Source organism: Cornus florida, unplaced genomic scaffold, assembly GCF_030987335.1.
Source record: "Cornus florida cultivar Cherokee Brave unplaced genomic scaffold, ASM3098733v1 CherokeeBrave_3.0.0_Hap2_Chr05, whole genome shotgun sequence".
NCBI lineage: Eukaryota > Viridiplantae > Streptophyta > Magnoliopsida > Cornales > Cornaceae > Cornus > Cornus florida.
In genome coordinates this window covers 103,290,551-103,309,964 of record NW_026775575.1, presented here as the reverse complement: position 1 = coordinate 103,309,964, position 19,414 = coordinate 103,290,551, and the positions used below count along the sequence as shown (strand labels likewise).

Sequence of the window (19,414 nt, the reverse complement as noted above, 5' to 3'; positions counted from 1 at the left end):
ACAATTTTCTTTTGCATCATATGAAGGGTGTGCTTGTAACAGGGGTCACCTATTGGCTGCAAATTTGGTGCATAGAGAAGAAAGGACCATTCTATGTAGCCATGTTTACACCATTGCAGTTGGTTATCACGGCTGCCTTCTCAGTCATCGTATGGTCTGAGCCTTTCTACTTTGGAAGGTTGGTTAGTTTTTGTTTTAAACTCGTATCTTAACAGAAAAAAGGGATTGAGAAGCATGAGGATGCAAGTCCCAATCTGAGAAATGTCACTTCTTGTAAAATAATGCAGGGAAAAAGAAAAAAGAAAAAAAAACAAAAAACAAAAAAGGACACTCAAGAAATTCTGTGTGTTTAGTGGTTTCTCATTGTTAATGTGGTTGGTGACAGTTTATTAGGTGGAATTCTAATTGTTGGAGGCCTTTACTGTGTCCTGTGGGGAAAGAGAAGGGAAGGCAAGCAACTGATGCTCAAAAGTGAACCACCTGAAGTGAAGGCCCATGATGTTGAAAGAAGATGCTAATTGATTCTTGCTTGTGTGTGAGTGAAAGTGTGTGCAGACATGCTCTTTCACATGCGGGGGAAACTGTTATTCATGTTTGAAACTCTCTGCCATTTAAGTTCAATTAGAATAAAGGTTTTCCTTGTATTTCAAAATATGTGACATTTTATTTGTAATCCTATATATTTCAGCCCTGTTGTTTATTGTTCCATGCATTGGCTCAAGGATGCATTTTATCATCTCTTCACCATGTCATCAAAGGAAAAAGTTGTGAGTGAAAGCAAGAAAATGAAGGAAATGGAAAATTTGTAGGCACTTTAGAAGTTAGGTTAGCAGGAAAAGAGAAATTTTGAAGGAAAAATTACTCTTCATAACCACCTAACTTTCCAATAAAATTTTTCTATTTCTTGATAAAGTTTTATGAACATACAATAATGTCCTTTCTTTTATGCTAAGTTTCATGCTATTCAAAGCCATAAAATGGTAGTTTTTCATAATTTTTTTGAAAAAAGTTTCATGCTAATCAAATACGTGATGTAAAATTATTTTCCTTTCATTTACTTCATATTCTTTTACTCTCACATTGTTAATTTCTATTCAACCAAAAGGAGCATGAAGGAAAGACAAAAGGCAAAAAAAAAAATGAGCCAGTTTTTTTTTTTTTTTTTGTGCATCCATACCCATGAAAGCACCCCATGTTAGACTCGCTCATCACTAAATAAAGATGCAAACTAGCCCCTATTGGTTTCCTGTACTAGCCCCTATTGGTTTCCTGTCTTTTCTCCTCATGATTGAGAGGATATGCTCACAGTGAGAGTTTGACTTACTCATCACTAAATATGGATGCGTAGTGACCTCATTTTTCCTTATAAACTTTTTTCTCATGTGTTCATTTCAAATGCACAGTCTCTTACTCCACCATAGACTATGTCCCCAAGGCAATAATTGAAGGCCTATCATATTCAAACCATTTTAATTGATAAATCTGAGAGGCACCAATCTTAGGAAACTTTGGATTCCAGAAATGGAACAGAACATATTCCATCGAGGAACTAAAATCACCTAGTTATCACAAGGTTCTGCTACATGAAAAATGAAACTGTAATCATAAAAGTAAACACATATCTTATTGTAACATAACTATGACTCAAAGAAATAAATACTTGTATAAAAGTCCTTGTTTATGTTTGACTAGTAAGCTTTTTGAATGCTGCTATTCTAAGTTTTCAGTAAGTGGAAACAACCTAATGCCTTTTGGATCCGATGTGGAACAAACCTTCCACCGGAACTCGCATGGCGTGACTTTAGGTCAAGGATTGGGTCTACCTCTGATACCAACTGTAACGAACGGGTGCTTCGCGATTCGACCCAAAAAGCTTAAGTTATTAGGTGGGTCTAATACCCAACCCAATACCATTGCGTTTCCATCCCGATCGGATGTGGGACAAAGCTCTAACAATAGTTCACAAAAGGAAACATCACACAACTCAAAGACTCCGGACTTCTGAGATAAAATACTGATGGTCCACAACACAGAGAGAGAGAGAGAGAGAGTTTTTTTTTCTGGAATAGCATATGATAAATTTACAAATAGCCCTGATAGGTTTGTTGGTCATTGTAGTCCTACTGTGATCTCTTCAACTTTTGAAGCAATAACTACATCATCTTCAGCAACAACATTACAACCGTGGCAACAGCTGCAACAGTTGCTTCAGCGACACCAGCGAGCAGAAGCAACAGAGAGTTCTCCAGCATCCATTGCCTCGGCAGCACCAATCAGCACGCTTGATAGTGCAGAAGCTGAAGTCTGATCTTTCAACTTTTGGTGTAATTACTACATCATTGCCAGTAACAGCATTACAGCCACAGCAGAAGCTGCAGCAAGCAGAATCAACAGGCAATTCCCCAGCAACTATTGCCTCAGCAGCACCAAGGAGCACATTCAATAGTTCGGAAGCTGAAGTGAAGTTAAAATGCTGCTGGTGCTGCATGGAGTAGCCTCATGCACCTTTCTTTCACCTTCTTAAGAAGGTGTTATGTCAATGTCCAAGCTTTCACACCTTCAGAGTATTAATTGTATCAAGCCAGATCAAATCATCACCAAGAAAAGCGTGTAAATAAAATAAAACAAAACAGGCAGCTGAGCTCATGATCATCTAGTTTCCTATACAGAACCAAATTATGGCTAACTAAACCTCCCGTGATAATTTAAACCACATAGCTCTGTAAAGTTACATTAGCATGAAATAACATAGATTATTGTAGACAACATTACACTCAGAAGCCAACCACAAGAAAAAAAAAAAATAAACTCTTCAGATTTTCTTCAGTCAAATTGACAGATAATTCGGAAAGAAACCACTTCCTTCACTTGACAAAGCAGATATTTATTGATAACAATAACTGGATACAAGATACCAAGGTTTGTTCCTAAACACTCTTCGGTAGAAGTGAAATGCTGAGGATTGCTAAATATTATCTGCTGCACATTCTGACTTGAATTCACATAAACTGATTGATGTGTATATTGGAAAGGAAAGGACACTTTTTCCTTCTATGATTTCACTTGAGGGAGTTCTCAATATCAATCACAAACCGATACTTCACATCCCTCTTTATTAGCCTCTCAAGAGCTTCATTTGCATACTGAATTGGAATAACTTCTATCTCTGGGTAAATTTTTCTGGCAGCACAGAAGTCCAACAATTCTTGTGTCAGTTTCGTACCACCTGTTACACTCCCAGAAATGGTTTTCATACCTGCAATAAGTCAATTACAGCAGTTTAAATTCTACAACAAAGTACCGCTGCTTTCAGAAACAAATGTAGATGTATTAATTGCAGAAACTCTTCAATGTTCGCAAATTGTCAATACTATACCCAATATAAGGCTTGCTGGACTGAATTTCACTACACTAGGGAACCCCACCAAGACAAAAATACCAGCAGTCTTCAACAGCGACATGTATGGATCAAATGGGATATCGCCGGATGCAGTGTTAATTATGAAATCAAGAGACTTTGCCAGAGCCTGTGACAAGAAAATGGCCATCAAGTTTATAATAATCCAATGATTGAGTCATCATTTTCAATTTCACTTATGTGATGAATGCAAAATATGAACCAAAGGCAAATGGAACCCTACCGTCATCTGCTGTTCATCAGACGTGAGCACAAATTTGTCTGCTCCAAGCAGCTTGAGGGATTCCTCTTTCTTGGATATACTTGTGCTGAGAACTGTTACATTCAATCCAAAAGCCTTCCCGAACTTCACTGCCAAATGACCAAGACCACCAAGCCCAATCACCCCTAGAGACTTACCTGGTTGGTTCATGTTATGGCGCATCATGGGAGTGTAGACAGTAATTCCGGCACATAGCAAAGGTGCCGCTAAAGCGGGTGGATAATTCTCAGGTATTCTGAAGCAGTATCTGAAGATAAGAGTAATATAGAGTTACTTTACAAAGAAAAGGAAAGGGTGATTACAATTTTAAGTAATAAAAATACTCACCTTTCATGAACAACAATATAACTGGAATATCCTCCCTTAGTGATAGTACCATCCGCATCAATACCGTCAAAAGTAAGGACTGCACCCTTTGAGCAATGAACTTCTAGCCCATCATCACAATACTCACATTCTCTACATGAGTTAACATAAGTTCCCACGGCAACATGGTCACCAACTTTGAAGCGCTGAACATTGGAGCCAACCTCTCTAACAATTCCAGCAATCTCATGTCTGGCAAGTGAAAAAAAGAACATCATAAATACATCAGTTTAAATGAAATAAGAAAATATCCACATACCAATTATGAAAGAGAAGCCACATACCCAGGCACTAAAGGATACTTTGAGTGTCCAAGTTCATTCCTAGTCCATTTAACATCAGCATAACAAACTCCACAATGTGTGATATTTAGCGAAATATCGTCACTTCCAACAACCCTGAATAAAATTGCTCAAATGAGTTGGTGAATAATTCTAAAGAAGATTATACTTGAAATTAACATATCATCAAGTCAAAAGTTAAAACATAATGCTAAACCTAATCTAAAGTTTTTCCTGATTATAAGGAAATTAATTTTTTAGAGGCATAAAAATTCAAGAAAATTACTGATTAGTGCAACTGTTCAATTGCAAAGACCAATAAGTTCTAAGTAATTTTGTTAGAACAATATAGTCCTACTTTTAATATATATTTCAAACTAAGTTCGGGACTTCATTAGCAATGAATCTCTTATCAGTATCGCCTTTCTTATTGAAATACCTTTTTTTTAAAAATAATAATAATAAATATAGTCAACACTGAACATCAATTTGAGACAATCTAGAGACTGAACATCCAAATCTTTGAGGTTCAGATAAAGGAAAGATGAGGGGGAGTACCATTAAAGATATATTTATTTGATTTAAGGCCACTGATATAAAAAGCTAAACTGATGATTGTTGCCAAATAAATTAGAGTAAATCTTCTAAGTGCATACTTTTTGGTTGAATTTCATTGCCATTCCAGCAGAATGGAATGGCTGATAACATAAGGAGGCAGTTAAATTTCCTCTTCCTTTTGGTGTTGACCAATGGGCACCGACTGAGAGTAATCATAAAAAGTAAGGACAATTTTTTTGCCAAATATAATTCATTTACTGTCTCACACTCACAGTACACAGAAACCTGTCTTACTTTCGTACAAAAAAATAAGAAAAGGGCAATACTGTATAATTTGTTACTTCATGAATATAATGTATAGGATTTTTCTAAACATGTTACAACAAGTTTTACTACAAATAGTGAAATTTAAATAATTTGTTGAAATATTCTAGAATATTGCTAAGTTGGTATCAATTCTAACTACGTGCTTTGTCATTGTTACCAGTAACAAAATTAAGAGGTAAAGGATGTTAGATTTTAATAAGAAAAAGGACCTTGATGTTATTTCAATAAGAAAGGGCAATACACTACTGTTAATGGAGTAAGAAACTAAGTTGAAATTATTTATTAAAAGTTGGACTTTCTTATTTTAATAAAATTTCACAGGACTTATCGATTCTTGCATTTGAAAGTAGGACTAACCAGTAAATTTTCCTAAAATATGGTAACACATTCAAGTAAATTCCAGCCCACAGTTTCTTCAAACAGGCTAAAAATATATGAAATTTTTTTTACTCCAAATATTGGAGAAAATGCTTCACAATGAGTGCATCCAAAAAATCAAATTATAGCTATATTCCTTTTCATTTTCACATTTATCTTCCAGAATAGTTCTTCACCTCTTGTGCCTCTGGTATAGTTTTGATGGTGAATGAAAGTAACATGATACTTTTTTGAGGTTTGAGCATATATGTAACTGAACACGTGCAGGACCACCTTCACTCTTACAAAAGAAAATGTGTTATCCATACCTTCGGCTGAACTTATAAGGTGATAGAAATCCAGATGGATCTCTCGCGGCCCATCCCAGACAGTCCTCATTTGGACTTTTGGAACTCATCCCGTCTAGTCTGTCGACCGTGAAGCAATATGGCATTATATATATATATTCAATTATAACAAAATGAAGAACTATGATTCTATTAACATTATAGCACATGACTGTCTCTTCATGAATGTGATGCCAGGACAGGATGATATTAAAGACTACAAGCAATTGCTGATGAATAACAACATTGAGAAAGTAATACACACACTAGACATAGCATAAGCTACTCTGTTCTAAAATGCAAGTAAAATTGATATTAAAACCACAAACCCTTACAGGACAGGGAAATGCTGAACTGGAGGATTTAATCGGACGTGCACTAAAATCAACAGTGAAGACCCTATTTAATAAATAGAAGTCATTTCCTTATATATATATGTGTGTGTGTGTGTGTGTGTTTTGCATGAAATTTTAAATTATAAAAAAAAAAAAAAAAAAAAAAAAAATTTCATCTTCAAGTTATTGGTTGTCAATTCCCCCTTTTCAACAAATATATATAGAAGTATAAATTTCCATTTCAGAAGGGTATAAGAGATCCAAGACAATAAATTTAACAAACTGACAAATGAAAAAATACAAGAAATTTTTTTCTTTGCTAGGAAGCCATTATCATTTTGTAAAATAAAATAGCATTTAGGGTATTGTAAAAATTTACAGGTTACCCCCACCTACTAAATTTTTAGCATATAACCACCCTGAAATACCAAAAGTTTTGCATGACACCCCTTTTAGTCAAGTGATCATCATAAACTATTGGGATTTGCAGAAAACCCTCTTGAACTAGTAAAACTTGGCATGAATTAATCTTAAGGGCAATTCAATAATTTCAAGACTCATGTAACAGCCGCCACATATCACCCATTAGGCTGTTAGAGTTGAAGTCTTGAAGAGGAATTGGAAGGTACAATCAACAACATTAGATACAGGAAATGACCATCTAAAGCTGACAAACATATCACAGACAGTACTCCAAATATTATAGAAATTCAGCACATACAAAAAGTGAAACGAGAATATCTGTCGGAGGATTTAGAGGCTTACCCAGATCGATCGGCAGAGAGAGAGAGAGAGAGAGAGAGATAGAGCTTGAAGCTGAGTGAGGACTGAGGTTCCGAGAAGGCAGAGAGATACCCGTGAAGTGAAATCTTCAATGGGAGAAGGGGATATTTATATGAATAACTCCGCGAACCTCTCCTCTCTCAGACCCAATCAACCAAAAGTTCATTAATCCAATCCCAAAAACCAACCTCAAAGAGTCAAAGTACACCTATGCAGTGACGTAGAAATTCAGTTGAGGGTAAAAAAAATAAAAATAAAGAAAATAATAATCTTAAAAATTTAATATTGACCGAGAATATTTTTGTTTATTATATTTCCCATTATTGTTGTTGATGATTTAAGTAACACAATTATACAAAAACAAAACAAATTCAAATGTGTTGTATCAAGGTTGTTTTTGTTTTTTTAGGGAAGGGGTATGGTTTTTCCCCGCAAGTATAGTGACAATGCAGTTATAAAATTTATGTAGTATTTAATAATCTGAAAAACAATTCTTGTAAGAAAATTTTAAAAACATAAAATAGATATATTAAGGGTTTTCTTTGCAACAAATTTTATTTTGCATTTTAGATTCCATATGGAGAAGGAATAATAATCCTTTTTTTGTGTCATTTATTTTGAAACAAAAACATGTTGTGTAATTCATTTGTTGCATAATATATCATAAAAAAAATGTAAAATTATTTTTAAAAATGGTAATTATATTGATTTTTTTTTAAAAAAAAATCATTATAATTGTTCAACTACAATAACAAAAACAAAAAAATGAAGAAAAAAGAATAAGAAAATAAAAAGAAAACAAATATGAGAACTTTGAAGATATGAATTTGATTGTTTGATTGAATATAGGGACTGCAATTTTTTTTAAAGAATAAAAAATATATTTATTGGAGAGAATGAATAAGAATGAAAAGAAAGATAAATTTTAAGAAATTTTTAGAAAAAACTAATTTCATGAGGGCACTATTTAATATTTTGTAAAGTGTATATCTAACTATAATATAAAATTAGTGAGGCACCTTATTCCCTATGTTATTTACAACTTTTCCACAAGTCAAATTAGTTTTTTTTTTTTTTTTTTTTAATCACAAGTCAAATTAGTTGAACTCGCCAAATCTAAAAAGGTATCGCTTGCAACAATTAAAAACTACTAATGAATGAAACTTATTTTTACAAATCAAAACCTAATTGATAATTAAATTAAACCGGATAAATAAGAAAAAAAGCCCGGTTTACAATATTGGTCCTTGCATTTTTATAATGGATGTACATTCATAATTTTCATATATTATAAACAATAAAAGAGAAGTAAAATACAGCTCAAATATAGCCCCATAACATAGAAAAATAGAGCATTAAAGATAAATAATATATGAAGTGTTCAGTATCAAAGAGATTAAATTGGAGGGTAAAAGTTAGAAGTTGGATAAGTGTTAGAATTCTAAAATTTTCTGTGCACAAAATGAAAATTATAACAAATTTGGGGAGTTTTAAGTTTTTTTTTTTTTTTTTTTTTCGGTAAATAAAATTACAATTTTAAGTTCTACATATACAATACATATATGCACATATAATTTGACCCCAACGCGTACTTTACTTAGGCAGTGACTTCATTGGGTTGGGTTGTTGATGACTTTATTTTATAATATTATTAATGGCAGTCTTTCACCGTTGTTGTTGTTTTTTTTTTTTTTTTTATATTTTATATTTTTATTTTAAATTTTATTATTATTATTTTTTACAAGGTAAGAATAGGACTGCAAGTTGGGCTGACCCAACCCAACCCAATCTCAACCCGAATTGGGTTGGGTTAGGTTGGGCGAACCCAAATTGTATCTAACATGGGTTATAGTCAAAACCTAGCCCGAATGTTTTTGGGCCGGTCGGGTCAAGTTGACGGGTTGAGTTTTTAAAATTTATTTATATATTTTTTTCCCGAATATATATATATTATATAGATATATATATATCTATATATTATTAAAAAACAAAAAAAATTTAGGGCAAATCATTTCAGCCTCCCCAATCGTCCAGTCTCATTCTCAACTCTCTCTCTCTCTGCACCTTCAAACTACAAAATCTACAAGAATCAAAAGTTCAAAACCCATATATTTCAGATCTGTGTGCAAGAATCAAAAGTTCAAAACCCATATATTTCAGATCATTTCAGATTGTTCAAAAAATCAAAACCCATATGTTTCAGTTTCCATCGCCGGCTGTTCCAGTTCGGGTTTGCCGTTCGCAAGCTTCAGCCGCTGTCTCTCAACTCTCAAGCTTGCCCCCCCCCCTCTCTCTGCAATTGCTAACTTGTATGCATGGGTTTTGTTTTAATTTTTGGAAGTGACGGCAGCGGTGGTGGATCGGCTGAGGGACGTCGGGAGAGAGAGAGAGAAAGAGAAAGAAGAGAAAAGAGAAAAAAAAAAAAAAAAAAAGAAAAAATTCGGGCAGAGAGAGAAAGAGAAAGAGAAAGAAGAGAGAGGAGAGGGAAAAAAATTCGAGGAGGAGAGAGAAAAGAGAAAGAAGAGAGAGAGGAGAGAGAAAAGAGAAAAAAAAAAAAATTAATTTTGGGTTTTGGGTTGGGTTTGGGTTGAGCCCGAGCCCAACCTGAATTGTTTGAGTTTTGATTAAACTCAACCCGAACATAAACCCGATTTGTGAATTGTGTGTCCAAATTTCAAAATTTCTGGGTTGGGGTTGGGCTGGGCTAGGCTAGCCCGTCCAACTTGTAGCCTTAGGTAAGAAGGTTTAGGTCATCTGCATTAGTCTCTTCAAATTTTGACTCTTTAAAAATACCACTTCAGCTTTTTTAAGAGTCACATCAACAATTTCAAGAATTACGTCAGCAGCTTTCGCTTTCCAAAAACAAAAACAAAAAAATTAATTTTTTTTTGTTTTTTAAACTTTTCTTAAACGACTATATTTCTAACTGTTAAATTCCTAACGGCTATATTTTTAACAACTATATTTTTCATCTTATATAATGAATACTTATTTGCTCATATGAAAATCATCACTACATTCATTTCTCTCCATTGTAACAAAATATCATTATCTATCTTTTTCAAATTTGAAATTCCAATGGCTTCGTCATTACAAGTTTTTCCTTTGACAGACTCTAATTCTTCATCTTCTTCGTCATGCTCTTCGGAAGATGACTCTATTGCCGCATTGATTCAACAGAATCAAGACGAATTTTATGAGATTATGAATTCAGTGAGGACAGAGATAGTTGAGCAAGTATTTCAAGTCCGTAATAAGAAGCGGTACATTCATCATGACCGAGAGAGAAGCCACTATCAGTTAATGAAAGACTACTTTGACAAGAATTGCACATATCCATCAGAGTACTTTCATAGGCGATTCAGGATGCGACGAGAACTTTTTCGTCGTATCCTTAATGATATTAAAGCTTATGATGACTACTTTGTCCAAAAAAAGAATGCGACTGGTCGTCTGGGTTTATCCTCTATACAGAAGATGACAACTGTTATTCGTATACTCGCATATAGTTGTGCAATCGATCACTATGATGAGTATATTAAAATCGGCGAGAACACTGCCATTAAATGCTTGAAGGCATTTTGTAATGCTATTATTGTTGTGTATGCAGAGGAGTATATGCGCCCACCCAATGAAGCCGACATAACACGGCTGCTTGAAGAAAGGGAGCAGAAAATATTCCCGAGTATGCTTGGTTCTATCGACTGTATGCACTGGAGTGAAAGAATTGCTCAATGGAGTGGCACGTCACACATAGGGGACGCTCTAATAAGAATACTCTCATATTGGAAACAGTTGCCTCATAAGATTTGAGGATCTGGCATGCATTCTTTGGAATGCTGGGTTCACATAATGATATAAATGTGTTCGATCATTCCCCGGTATTCAACGGTATCATCAATGGCCAATTACCTCCGATTAATTATGTAGTGAATGGATATCACTATAGAATGGTGTATTACCTGTCTGATGGTATATGCCCTACGTGAGCAACTTTGATGCAGACCATCCCGCACCCAACCACTGGAAAAGAAAAATTGTTTGCTCAGAGACAAGAGGCATGTAGAAAAGATGTGAAACGGGTATTTGGAGTATTGCAAATTAAGTGGGCAATAACACAAGGATCAGTGCGTTACTGGGAGAAAGATGACTTGCACCTCATAATGAAAATGTGCATCATCCTTCACAATATGATCATTGAAGATGAGCGTCATGAATGTTGGAAGATGGACTCCGCCACCAGAGGATGCAATCCCGATTCCCACTTTAAGTCGATGCGCATCGGTTTTAGCGACACACATATTCTCTCGCCAACTTCAGTTTCGCAACAAAGAGACAAATATAAGGCTTGCTGGACTGAATTTCACTACACTAGGGAACCCCACCAAGACAAAAATACCAGCAGTCTTCAACAGCGACATGTATGGATCAAATGGGATATCGCCGGAAGCAGTGTTAATTATGAAGTCAAGAGACTTTGCCAGAGCCTGTGACAAGAAAATGGCCATCACGTTTATAATAACCCAATGATTGAGTCATCATTTTCAATTTCACTTTTGTGATGAATGCAAAATATGAACCAAAGGCAAATGGAACCCTACCGTCATCTGCTGTTCATCAGACGTGAGAACAAATTTGTCTGCTCCAAGCAGCTTGAGGGATTCCTCTTTCTTGGATATACTTGTGCTGAGAACTGTTACATTCAATCCAAAAGCCTTCCCGAACTTCACTGCCAAATGACCAAGACCACCGAGCCCAATCACCCCTAGAGACTTACCAGGTTGGTTCATGTTATGGCGCATCATGGGAGTGTAGACAGTAATTCCGGCACATAGCAAAGGTGCTGCTAAAGCGGGTGGATAATTCTCAGGTATCCTGAAGCAGTATCTGCAGATAAGAGTAATATAGAGTTACTTTACAAAGAAAAGGAAAAGGTGATTACAATTTTAAGCAATAAAAATACTCACCTTTCATGAACAACAATATAACTGGAATATCCTCCCTTAGTGATAGTACCATCCGCATCAATACCGTCAAAAGTATAGACTGCACCCTTTGAGCAATGAACTTCTAACCCATCATTACAATACTCACATTCTCTACATGAGTTAACATAAGTTCCCACGGCAACATGGTCACCAACTTTGAAGCGCTGAACATTGGAGCCAACCTCTCTAACAATTCCAGCAATCTCATGTCTGGTAAGTGAAAAAAAGAACATCATAAATACATCAGTTTAAATGAAATAAGAAAATATCCACATACCAATTATGAAAGAGAAGCCACATACCCAGGCACTAAAGGATACTTTGAGTTTCCAAGTGCATTCCTAGTCCAGCCAACATCAGCATAACAAACTCCACAATGTGTGATATTTAGCGAAATATCGTCACTTCCAACAACCCTGAATAAAATTGCTCAATGAGTTGGTGAATAATTCTAAAGAAGATTATACTTGAAATTAACATATAATCAAGTCAAAAGTTAAAACATAATGCTAAACCTAACCTAAAGTTTTTCCTAATTATAAGGAAATTAAGTTTTTAGAGACATAAAAATTCAAGAAAATTACTGATTAGTGCTACTTTTCAATTGCAAAGATCAATAAGTTCTACGTAATTTTGTTAGGACAATATAGTCCTACTTTTAATATATATTTCAAACTAAGTTCAGGACTTCATTAGCAATGAATCTTTTATCAGTATCGCCTTTCTTACTGAAATACCTTTTTTTTTAAAAAAGAATTTAATAAATATAGTCAACACTGAACATCAAGTTGAGACAATCTAGAGACTGAACATCCAAATCTTTGCGGTTCACATAAAGGAAAGATGAGGGGGAGTACCATTAAAGATATATTTATTTGATTTGAGGCCACTGATATAAAAAGCTAAACTGGTGATAGTCGCCAAATAAATTAGAGTAAATCTTCTAAGTGCGTACTTTTTGGTTGAATTTCATTGCCATTTTAACATAAGGAGTCAGTTGAATTTCCTCTTCCTTTTGGTGTTGACCAATGGGCACCGACTGAGAGCAATCACAAAAAGTAAGGGCAATTTTTTTCTCAAATATAATTCATTTACTGTCTCACACTCACAGTACACAGAAACCTGTCTTACTTTCGTACCAAAAAATAAGAAAAGGGCAATACTATATAATTTGTTACTTCATGAATATAATGTATAGGATTTTCTAAACATGTTACAACAAGTTTAACTACAAATAGTGAAATTTAAATAATTTGTTGAAATATTCTAGAATATTGCTAAGTTGGTATCAATTCTAACTACGTGCTTTGTCATTGTTACCAGTAACAAAATTAAGAGGTAAAGGATGTTAGATTTTAATAAGTAAAAGGACCTTAAAGTTATTTCAATAAGAAAGGGCAATACACTACTGCTAATGGAGTAACAAACAAAGTTGAAATTATTTATTAAAAGTTGGACTTTCTTATTTTAATAAAATTTCACCGGACTTATGGATCCTTGCATTTGAAAGTAGGACTAACCAGTAGGTTTTCCTAAAATATGGTAACACATTCAAGTAAATTCCAGCCTACAGTTTCTTCTAACAGGCTAAAAAAATATGATTTTTTTTTTTTTATTCCAAATATTGGAGAAAATGCTTCTAAATGAGTGCATCCAAAAAATAAAATTATAGCCATATTCCTTTTCAATTTCACATTTATCTTCCAGAATAGTTCTTCACCCCTTGTGCCTCTGGTATCGTTTTGATGGTGAATGAAATTAACATGATACTTTTTTGAGGTGTGAGCATATATGTAACCGAACACGTGCAGGACCGCCTTCACCCTTACAAAAGAAAATGTGTTATCCATACCTTCGGCTGAACTTATAAGGTGATAGAAATCCAGATGGATCTCTCGCGGCCCATCCCAGACAGTCCTCATTTGCACTTTTGGAACTCATCCCGTCCGTCTAGTCTGTTGACCATGAAACAATATGGCATCAATATATATATATATATATATAACAAAATGAAGCACTATTGGGATTTGCACTATTAGGCTGTTGGAGTTGAAGAGGCAAAATTTCATTCGAGCGAGTAAGGAATTGGAAGGTACAATCAACAACATTAGAGACAGGAAATGACCATCTAAAGCTCACAACATATGACAGACACTACTTCAAATACTATAGAAATTCAGCACATAACATAAAAAATACAAAAAGTGAAACGACAATATCTGTCGGAGGATTTAGAGGCTTACCCAGATCGATCAATATCAGAAAAAAGCAGAGAGAGAGCTTGAAGCTGAGTGAGGCTCCGAGAAGGCAGAAAGATACCCGTGAAGGGAAATCTTTAATGGGAAAAGGGTTATTTATAGGAATAATTCCGCCAAGCACTCCTCCCTTGGACCCAATTCATAATTATACAATCCCAAAAGTCAACCTCAAAGTACACCTATGCAGTGACGTAGAAATTCAGTGGACGGTAAAAAAAAAAAATTTAATAAACAAAATAATAATCATAAAAATTTAATATTTATTGAGAATATTTTTGTTTATTATATTTACCATTTATTGTTGTTCATGATTTAAGTAATACAATTATACAAAAACAAAACAAATTCAAATGCGTTGTACCGTATTAAGGTTCGTTTTTGTTTTTTTTAAGGAAGGGGGTATGGTTTTTTCCCCGCAAGTCTAGTGACAATGCAGTAATAAAATTCATATAGTATTTAATAATCTGAAAAACAATTGTGGTAAGAAAAATTTAAAAACATAAAATAGATATATTAAGGGTTTTTTGCAACAAATTTTATTTTGCATTTTTTATTCCACATGGAGAAGAAATGATAACTTTTTTTTGTGATTTATTTCTGAACAAAAACATGTTGTGTAACTAATTTGTTGCATTATACTCAATATATCATTAGAAATGTAAAATTATTTTAAAAAATGGTAATTATTTTGATTTTTTTAATTATAATTGTTCAACTACAATAACAAAAACAAGTGAAGAAAAAAGAAAAACATAGAATAAGAAGAAAAAAAAAAAAGAAAAAAAAAATGAGAACTTTGAAGGGAAAAAAATATGATTTTGATTGAATATAGGGAATGCAATTTTTTTTAAAAGAATAAAAAATATATTTATTGAAGAAAATGAATAATAATGAAAAGAAAGATAAATTTTTAGAAATTTTTAGAAAAAACTAATTTCAGGAGGGCACTATTTATTTTTTTCTAAATTATATATCTAACCATAATATTAAATTAGCGAGGCCAGCATTGCGCCTGTGTATCCCTCATTCCATCTTGCAAGGAATGTTATTAGCAATTTTTCCACAAGTCAAATTAGTTTTTTTTTTTTTTTTTTTTTTTTTTTCAATCACAAGAAAAATTAACTTTTTTTGTAAATTATATATCAAACTATAAAATTAAATTAGTGAGGCCAGCATTGCGCCAGTGTATCCCTCATTCCCTCTTGCAACGAATGTTATTAACAATTTTTCCACAAGTCAAATTAATTCTTTTTTTAGTTTTTTTTTTTTTTCAATCACAAGACAAATTAGTTGAACTCGCCAAATCTAAAAAGGTATCGCTTGCAATAATTAAAAATTATTAATGAATGAAACTTATTTTTACAAATCAAAACCTAATTGATAATTAAATTAAACTAAATAAATAAGAAAAATGCGATGTTTACAATATTGGTCCTTGTATTTTTATAATGGATGTACATTCATAATTTTCATATATTATAAACAATAAAAGAGAAATAAACAATTATACAACTCAAATATAGTCCCATAAGACCATCTCCAACGCAAAATGTCATTTCAAATTGCCAAATTTATATTTTGAGATGAGTTACAGTGTCAAAATGTTATATTTTAACAATTCTGCTCCAATAATACATTTCATCCAAAATATTATATTTTAACAATTCTCAGCCTCCATTGAACCAAGCCCAACCCACTCTAGCTTCCTCAATCCTACTTTAACTCTGACTCTTAAGCACCGTTGATTTCAAAATTACCTTTCCATTTTAACCATTCATTGCATTCTGTCCCACATAATATTTTTAGGGCAAATCATTTCAGCATCCCCAATCGCCTCCATCTTTATTCTCGTTCTCGACTCTGAACTTGCTCTCTCTCTCTCTGCAACTGCAAACTACAAAATTTACAAGAATGAGAAGTTCAAAACCCATATATTTCAATTTATTTATCTATTCGCAAGAATCAAAAGTTCAAAATCCATATCGGCATATCATTTCAGATTGTTCAAAAAATCAAAACCCATATCGACATATCATTTCTGATTGTTCAAAAAATCAAAACCCATATGTTTCAGTTTCAATCGCCCGCTGTTCCAGTTCTGGTTCGCCATTCGAAAGCTTCTGCCGTTGTCTCTCAACTCTCAAGCTTGCCCCCCTTTCTCTCTACAACTACTAACTTGTATGTATGGGGTTTTAAAAATAATTTTGAGGTAATCACTGTAATCTAATTTTGAAAATTGTGAATCATTAAGATACATATACATGTATTGTATATATAACAACACTTACACGACTGATTTCAAATTGAGGATTTCAAGAAATGGGAAATTGGAGGATTAAATTACAACTAGAAACAATAAGGAAAACTCAATTTATTATATCATTATTTTATGCACCAAAATAAGCTTGTAGGCTGTGATGATGGCTTTTCCCAAACTGCTTCTTCATTTCTTCATGCCACCTTTCTGACCACTTCACATATCAACCACTTCTTCACATTTTCTTCCTAACTCTATTTCAACCACTTCTTCACTTTTTCTTTTCTTCTCTTCTTTCTCTATCTCTTTTCTTCTTTCTTCACGTGCACATTATTTCTCTTGTTGCAATTGACTTTTGTTTTTTTTATTTTCTTCTTTTCTTTTATTTTCTTCTTTCTCTCTCCTCATTTCTCTTCTTCACTTATTTTTCATTTTTATTTCTTTTCTTCTCATTCATGCATTAATACCTACAAAACACAAAACAAACATATAAGAATATTTAAATAATATAAAAGTCAAATTAAAAACTTATTTTGGTGCATAAAATAATAAGTTTTGTGTACTTATCAAACTTTTAATTACTTATTAAAATACCAATTATAGGTTTTGTATACTTATCAAACTTATTTGAAAAGCCATCATCAAAGCCTACAAGTGGGTTGCTTCCTTTGCCTATAAATTTTACACTTCAGAAACAAAGTTAGATAGTGTAGAGATAGAGATAGAGATAGATAGAATGATATAATAGATTGAATTTTCCTTATTGTTTCTAGTTGTAATTTTCTTCTCAATGCATTGTTATTTTATTACTCATCAGTTTCTTGCTCTCAATTTATATACTTGAAATTTCTCATTCTAATATTGCTTTACATATTTGTTGTCTAATATTTATTTCTAGTTAGTGACAAACTCCAAAATCAACGTTTTAAAAATCTATTGTCCGAAAACAAAAACTCACTTGAATGCGTGATTCGACCCTACTTGCCATTAGACATTTTTAGTTAAATGGTTGTAAGTATTTTATGTTGATATGGAGTGTATTTGACAACGACAAGTCCATAAGCTTTTAATTAGACTTTTATATTATTTAAATATTCTTATATGTTTGTTTTGTGTTTTGTAGGTATTAATGCATGAATGAGAAGAAAAGAAATAAAAATGAAAAATAAGTGAAGAAGAGAAATGAGGAGAGAGAAAGAAGGAAAAAAAAAGAAGAAAAAAAAAAAATCCTACTACTTTATGGAAGTTAAGAGATGTCATTATTTTAGATTGAGATTGAGCTTGTTACTAAGGTGATATAATGATAAACATTGCACCATGGGAATTTAGAAGTGGAGATATTTTTGCACAAAGTCGCAGCTTGAAAGAAAGAAGTGAATAATCTCCCAAGAATCTAGAAATCTATTACTGGGGACTTAAAACCATGTGAGCTTTCGTACCTTTCATCTTTTTAAAGAGTTTTACGCTAACTCCGAGTCACAAGATGGCTCAAATTTCTTGGATAGCACGATAAAATTTTGTTGTTAGTCTCATAATTCTTCATCTTGGTAGATCATTGAAAATGAAATCACATCAAGTTAAGAGAAAATTAAGTCTTCTAACTTACTATGTACTATCATACCTTCATTACCTTTTATAATCTTGTTATTTTTCTGAGAAATGTTAGGGATGCCTGTATGTAAAAGAAAAAGGGATCAAGAAGTCATTCATATCCTCTTATAAAAATAAAAAATAAAAAAAAAATGAAGAAGAAGAAGAAAAAGAGTAAAGTATCCCTTTCAAGCATTTTGAAGACCCCTCATTCTCAGAAACATTTTTGTACAAATTGAGCCCAGTAATATTTTTAGAAAAGGTATGATAGTGCATAGTAAATAAAAAGGCGTTATGGTGGGTGACTCGACATTCTCTCAAAAGTGATCAACATTCCTGTCATGAGACTCTTCTGTTATATGTATCGGTCTTTCAAATAATTAATATGTGAGCTTGATTTTACTTTGGAAACAGAGTTTCTACTCACATACATTTGAGAGATACAGTTAGCCAAATATTTGAGAGATGTTCTTTTAGAGAGATATTTACTGTGAGATTTGAAGTCAAAACATAGTTTTCTAAAGACTTGGGAATTTCATCACTTGGATTTGAAAATGGATTTCTGCCGACTTTGCACACACACACTCTCTACTTCTAGGTTGTTTATGGGTGAACTTTCTTGAAATATTTGTTTTCATAACACCTTAATAGCTCGTTGAATATAAAGAACTTGATATTTTCATCTCTGAAACTTTTTATTTTGTAGGTATGCAGGAAAATTCTTTGGAAGTTTGTGGGTACCTTCACTGAAAACCCTCATGAGGCTATAACTCGTCCACTAGGGGTAACCTAGTGGTTTAAAGCCTTATTGTATATCGTAAATGTAATCGAAAATAGCCTGCGAAAGTGGCACATCTTTTTGTTAATAAAAGTAATATTTTTTGTGAACTTATTTATTTTTGTCTTTCTTTGCTAGAGGACTAGTAAAAGCTAGTTTGATAAGTATACAAAACCTATTATTTTATGCACCAAAATAAGTTTTTAATTAGACTTTTATATTATTTAAATATTCTTATACGTTTGTTTTGTGTTTTGTAGGTATTAATGCATGAATGAGAAGAAAAGAAATAAAAATGGAAAATAAGTAAAGAAGAAAAATGAAGAGAGAGAAAGAAGAAAATAAAAAAACAAAATTCAATTGCAATAAGAGAAATAATGTACACGTGAAGAAAGAAGAAAAGAGGAGAGAGAAAGAAGAAAAGAAGAAAGAAAAAAAAAAAAAAGGGAAGAAGTGGTTGAAATAGAGTTAGGAAGAAAATGTGAAGAAATGGTTGATATGTGAAGTGG

At 33.1% G+C, this 19,414-nt stretch overlaps 3 protein-coding genes across 3 annotated transcripts in view; 1 reads left to right on the top strand and 2 right to left on the bottom strand.

The window, feature by feature from the left end:
• The window catches only part of LOC132310432 (WAT1-related protein At1g43650-like), a 2,742-nt gene extending 2,036 nt beyond the window's left edge, over positions 1 to 706 (top strand). The window contains exons 5-6 of the mRNA XM_059808604.1: positions 27 to 178; positions 386 to 706. Coding sequence (XP_059664587.1) covers positions 27 to 178; positions 386 to 518 — 285 coding nt within the window. The 3' untranslated portion in view covers positions 519 to 706. The remainder of the gene's footprint in view (positions 1 to 26; positions 179 to 385) is intronic.
• A 1,970-nt stretch (positions 707 to 2,676) lies between these two features.
• Positions 2,677 to 7,191, bottom strand: LOC132308113 (probable cinnamyl alcohol dehydrogenase 1). Its single transcript, XM_059806102.1, has 7 exons — positions 7,017 to 7,191; positions 5,899 to 5,997; positions 4,331 to 4,444; positions 4,008 to 4,238; positions 3,642 to 3,927; positions 3,377 to 3,527; positions 2,677 to 3,256 (listed from the first exon to the last, which is right to left on the bottom strand). Exons 2-7 carry the CDS (start codon positions 5,985 to 5,987, stop codon positions 3,060 to 3,062), a joined length of 1,068 nt encoding a protein of 355 aa, XP_059662085.1. The 5' UTR covers positions 5,988 to 5,997; positions 7,017 to 7,191; the 3' UTR covers positions 2,677 to 3,059.
• Positions 7,192 to 11,350: 4,159 nt separating this feature from the next.
• Positions 11,351 to 14,382, bottom strand: LOC132309883 (probable cinnamyl alcohol dehydrogenase 1). Its single transcript, XM_059808143.1, has 6 exons — positions 14,266 to 14,382; positions 13,875 to 13,977; positions 12,325 to 12,438; positions 12,002 to 12,232; positions 11,636 to 11,921; positions 11,351 to 11,521 (listed from the first exon to the last, which is right to left on the bottom strand). The coding sequence occupies exons 2-6, from the start codon at positions 13,961 to 13,963 to the stop codon at positions 11,351 to 11,353; spliced, it is 891 nt and encodes a 296-aa protein (XP_059664126.1). The 5' UTR covers positions 13,964 to 13,977; positions 14,266 to 14,382.
• Between the last annotated feature and the right edge of the window lie 5,032 nt (positions 14,383 to 19,414).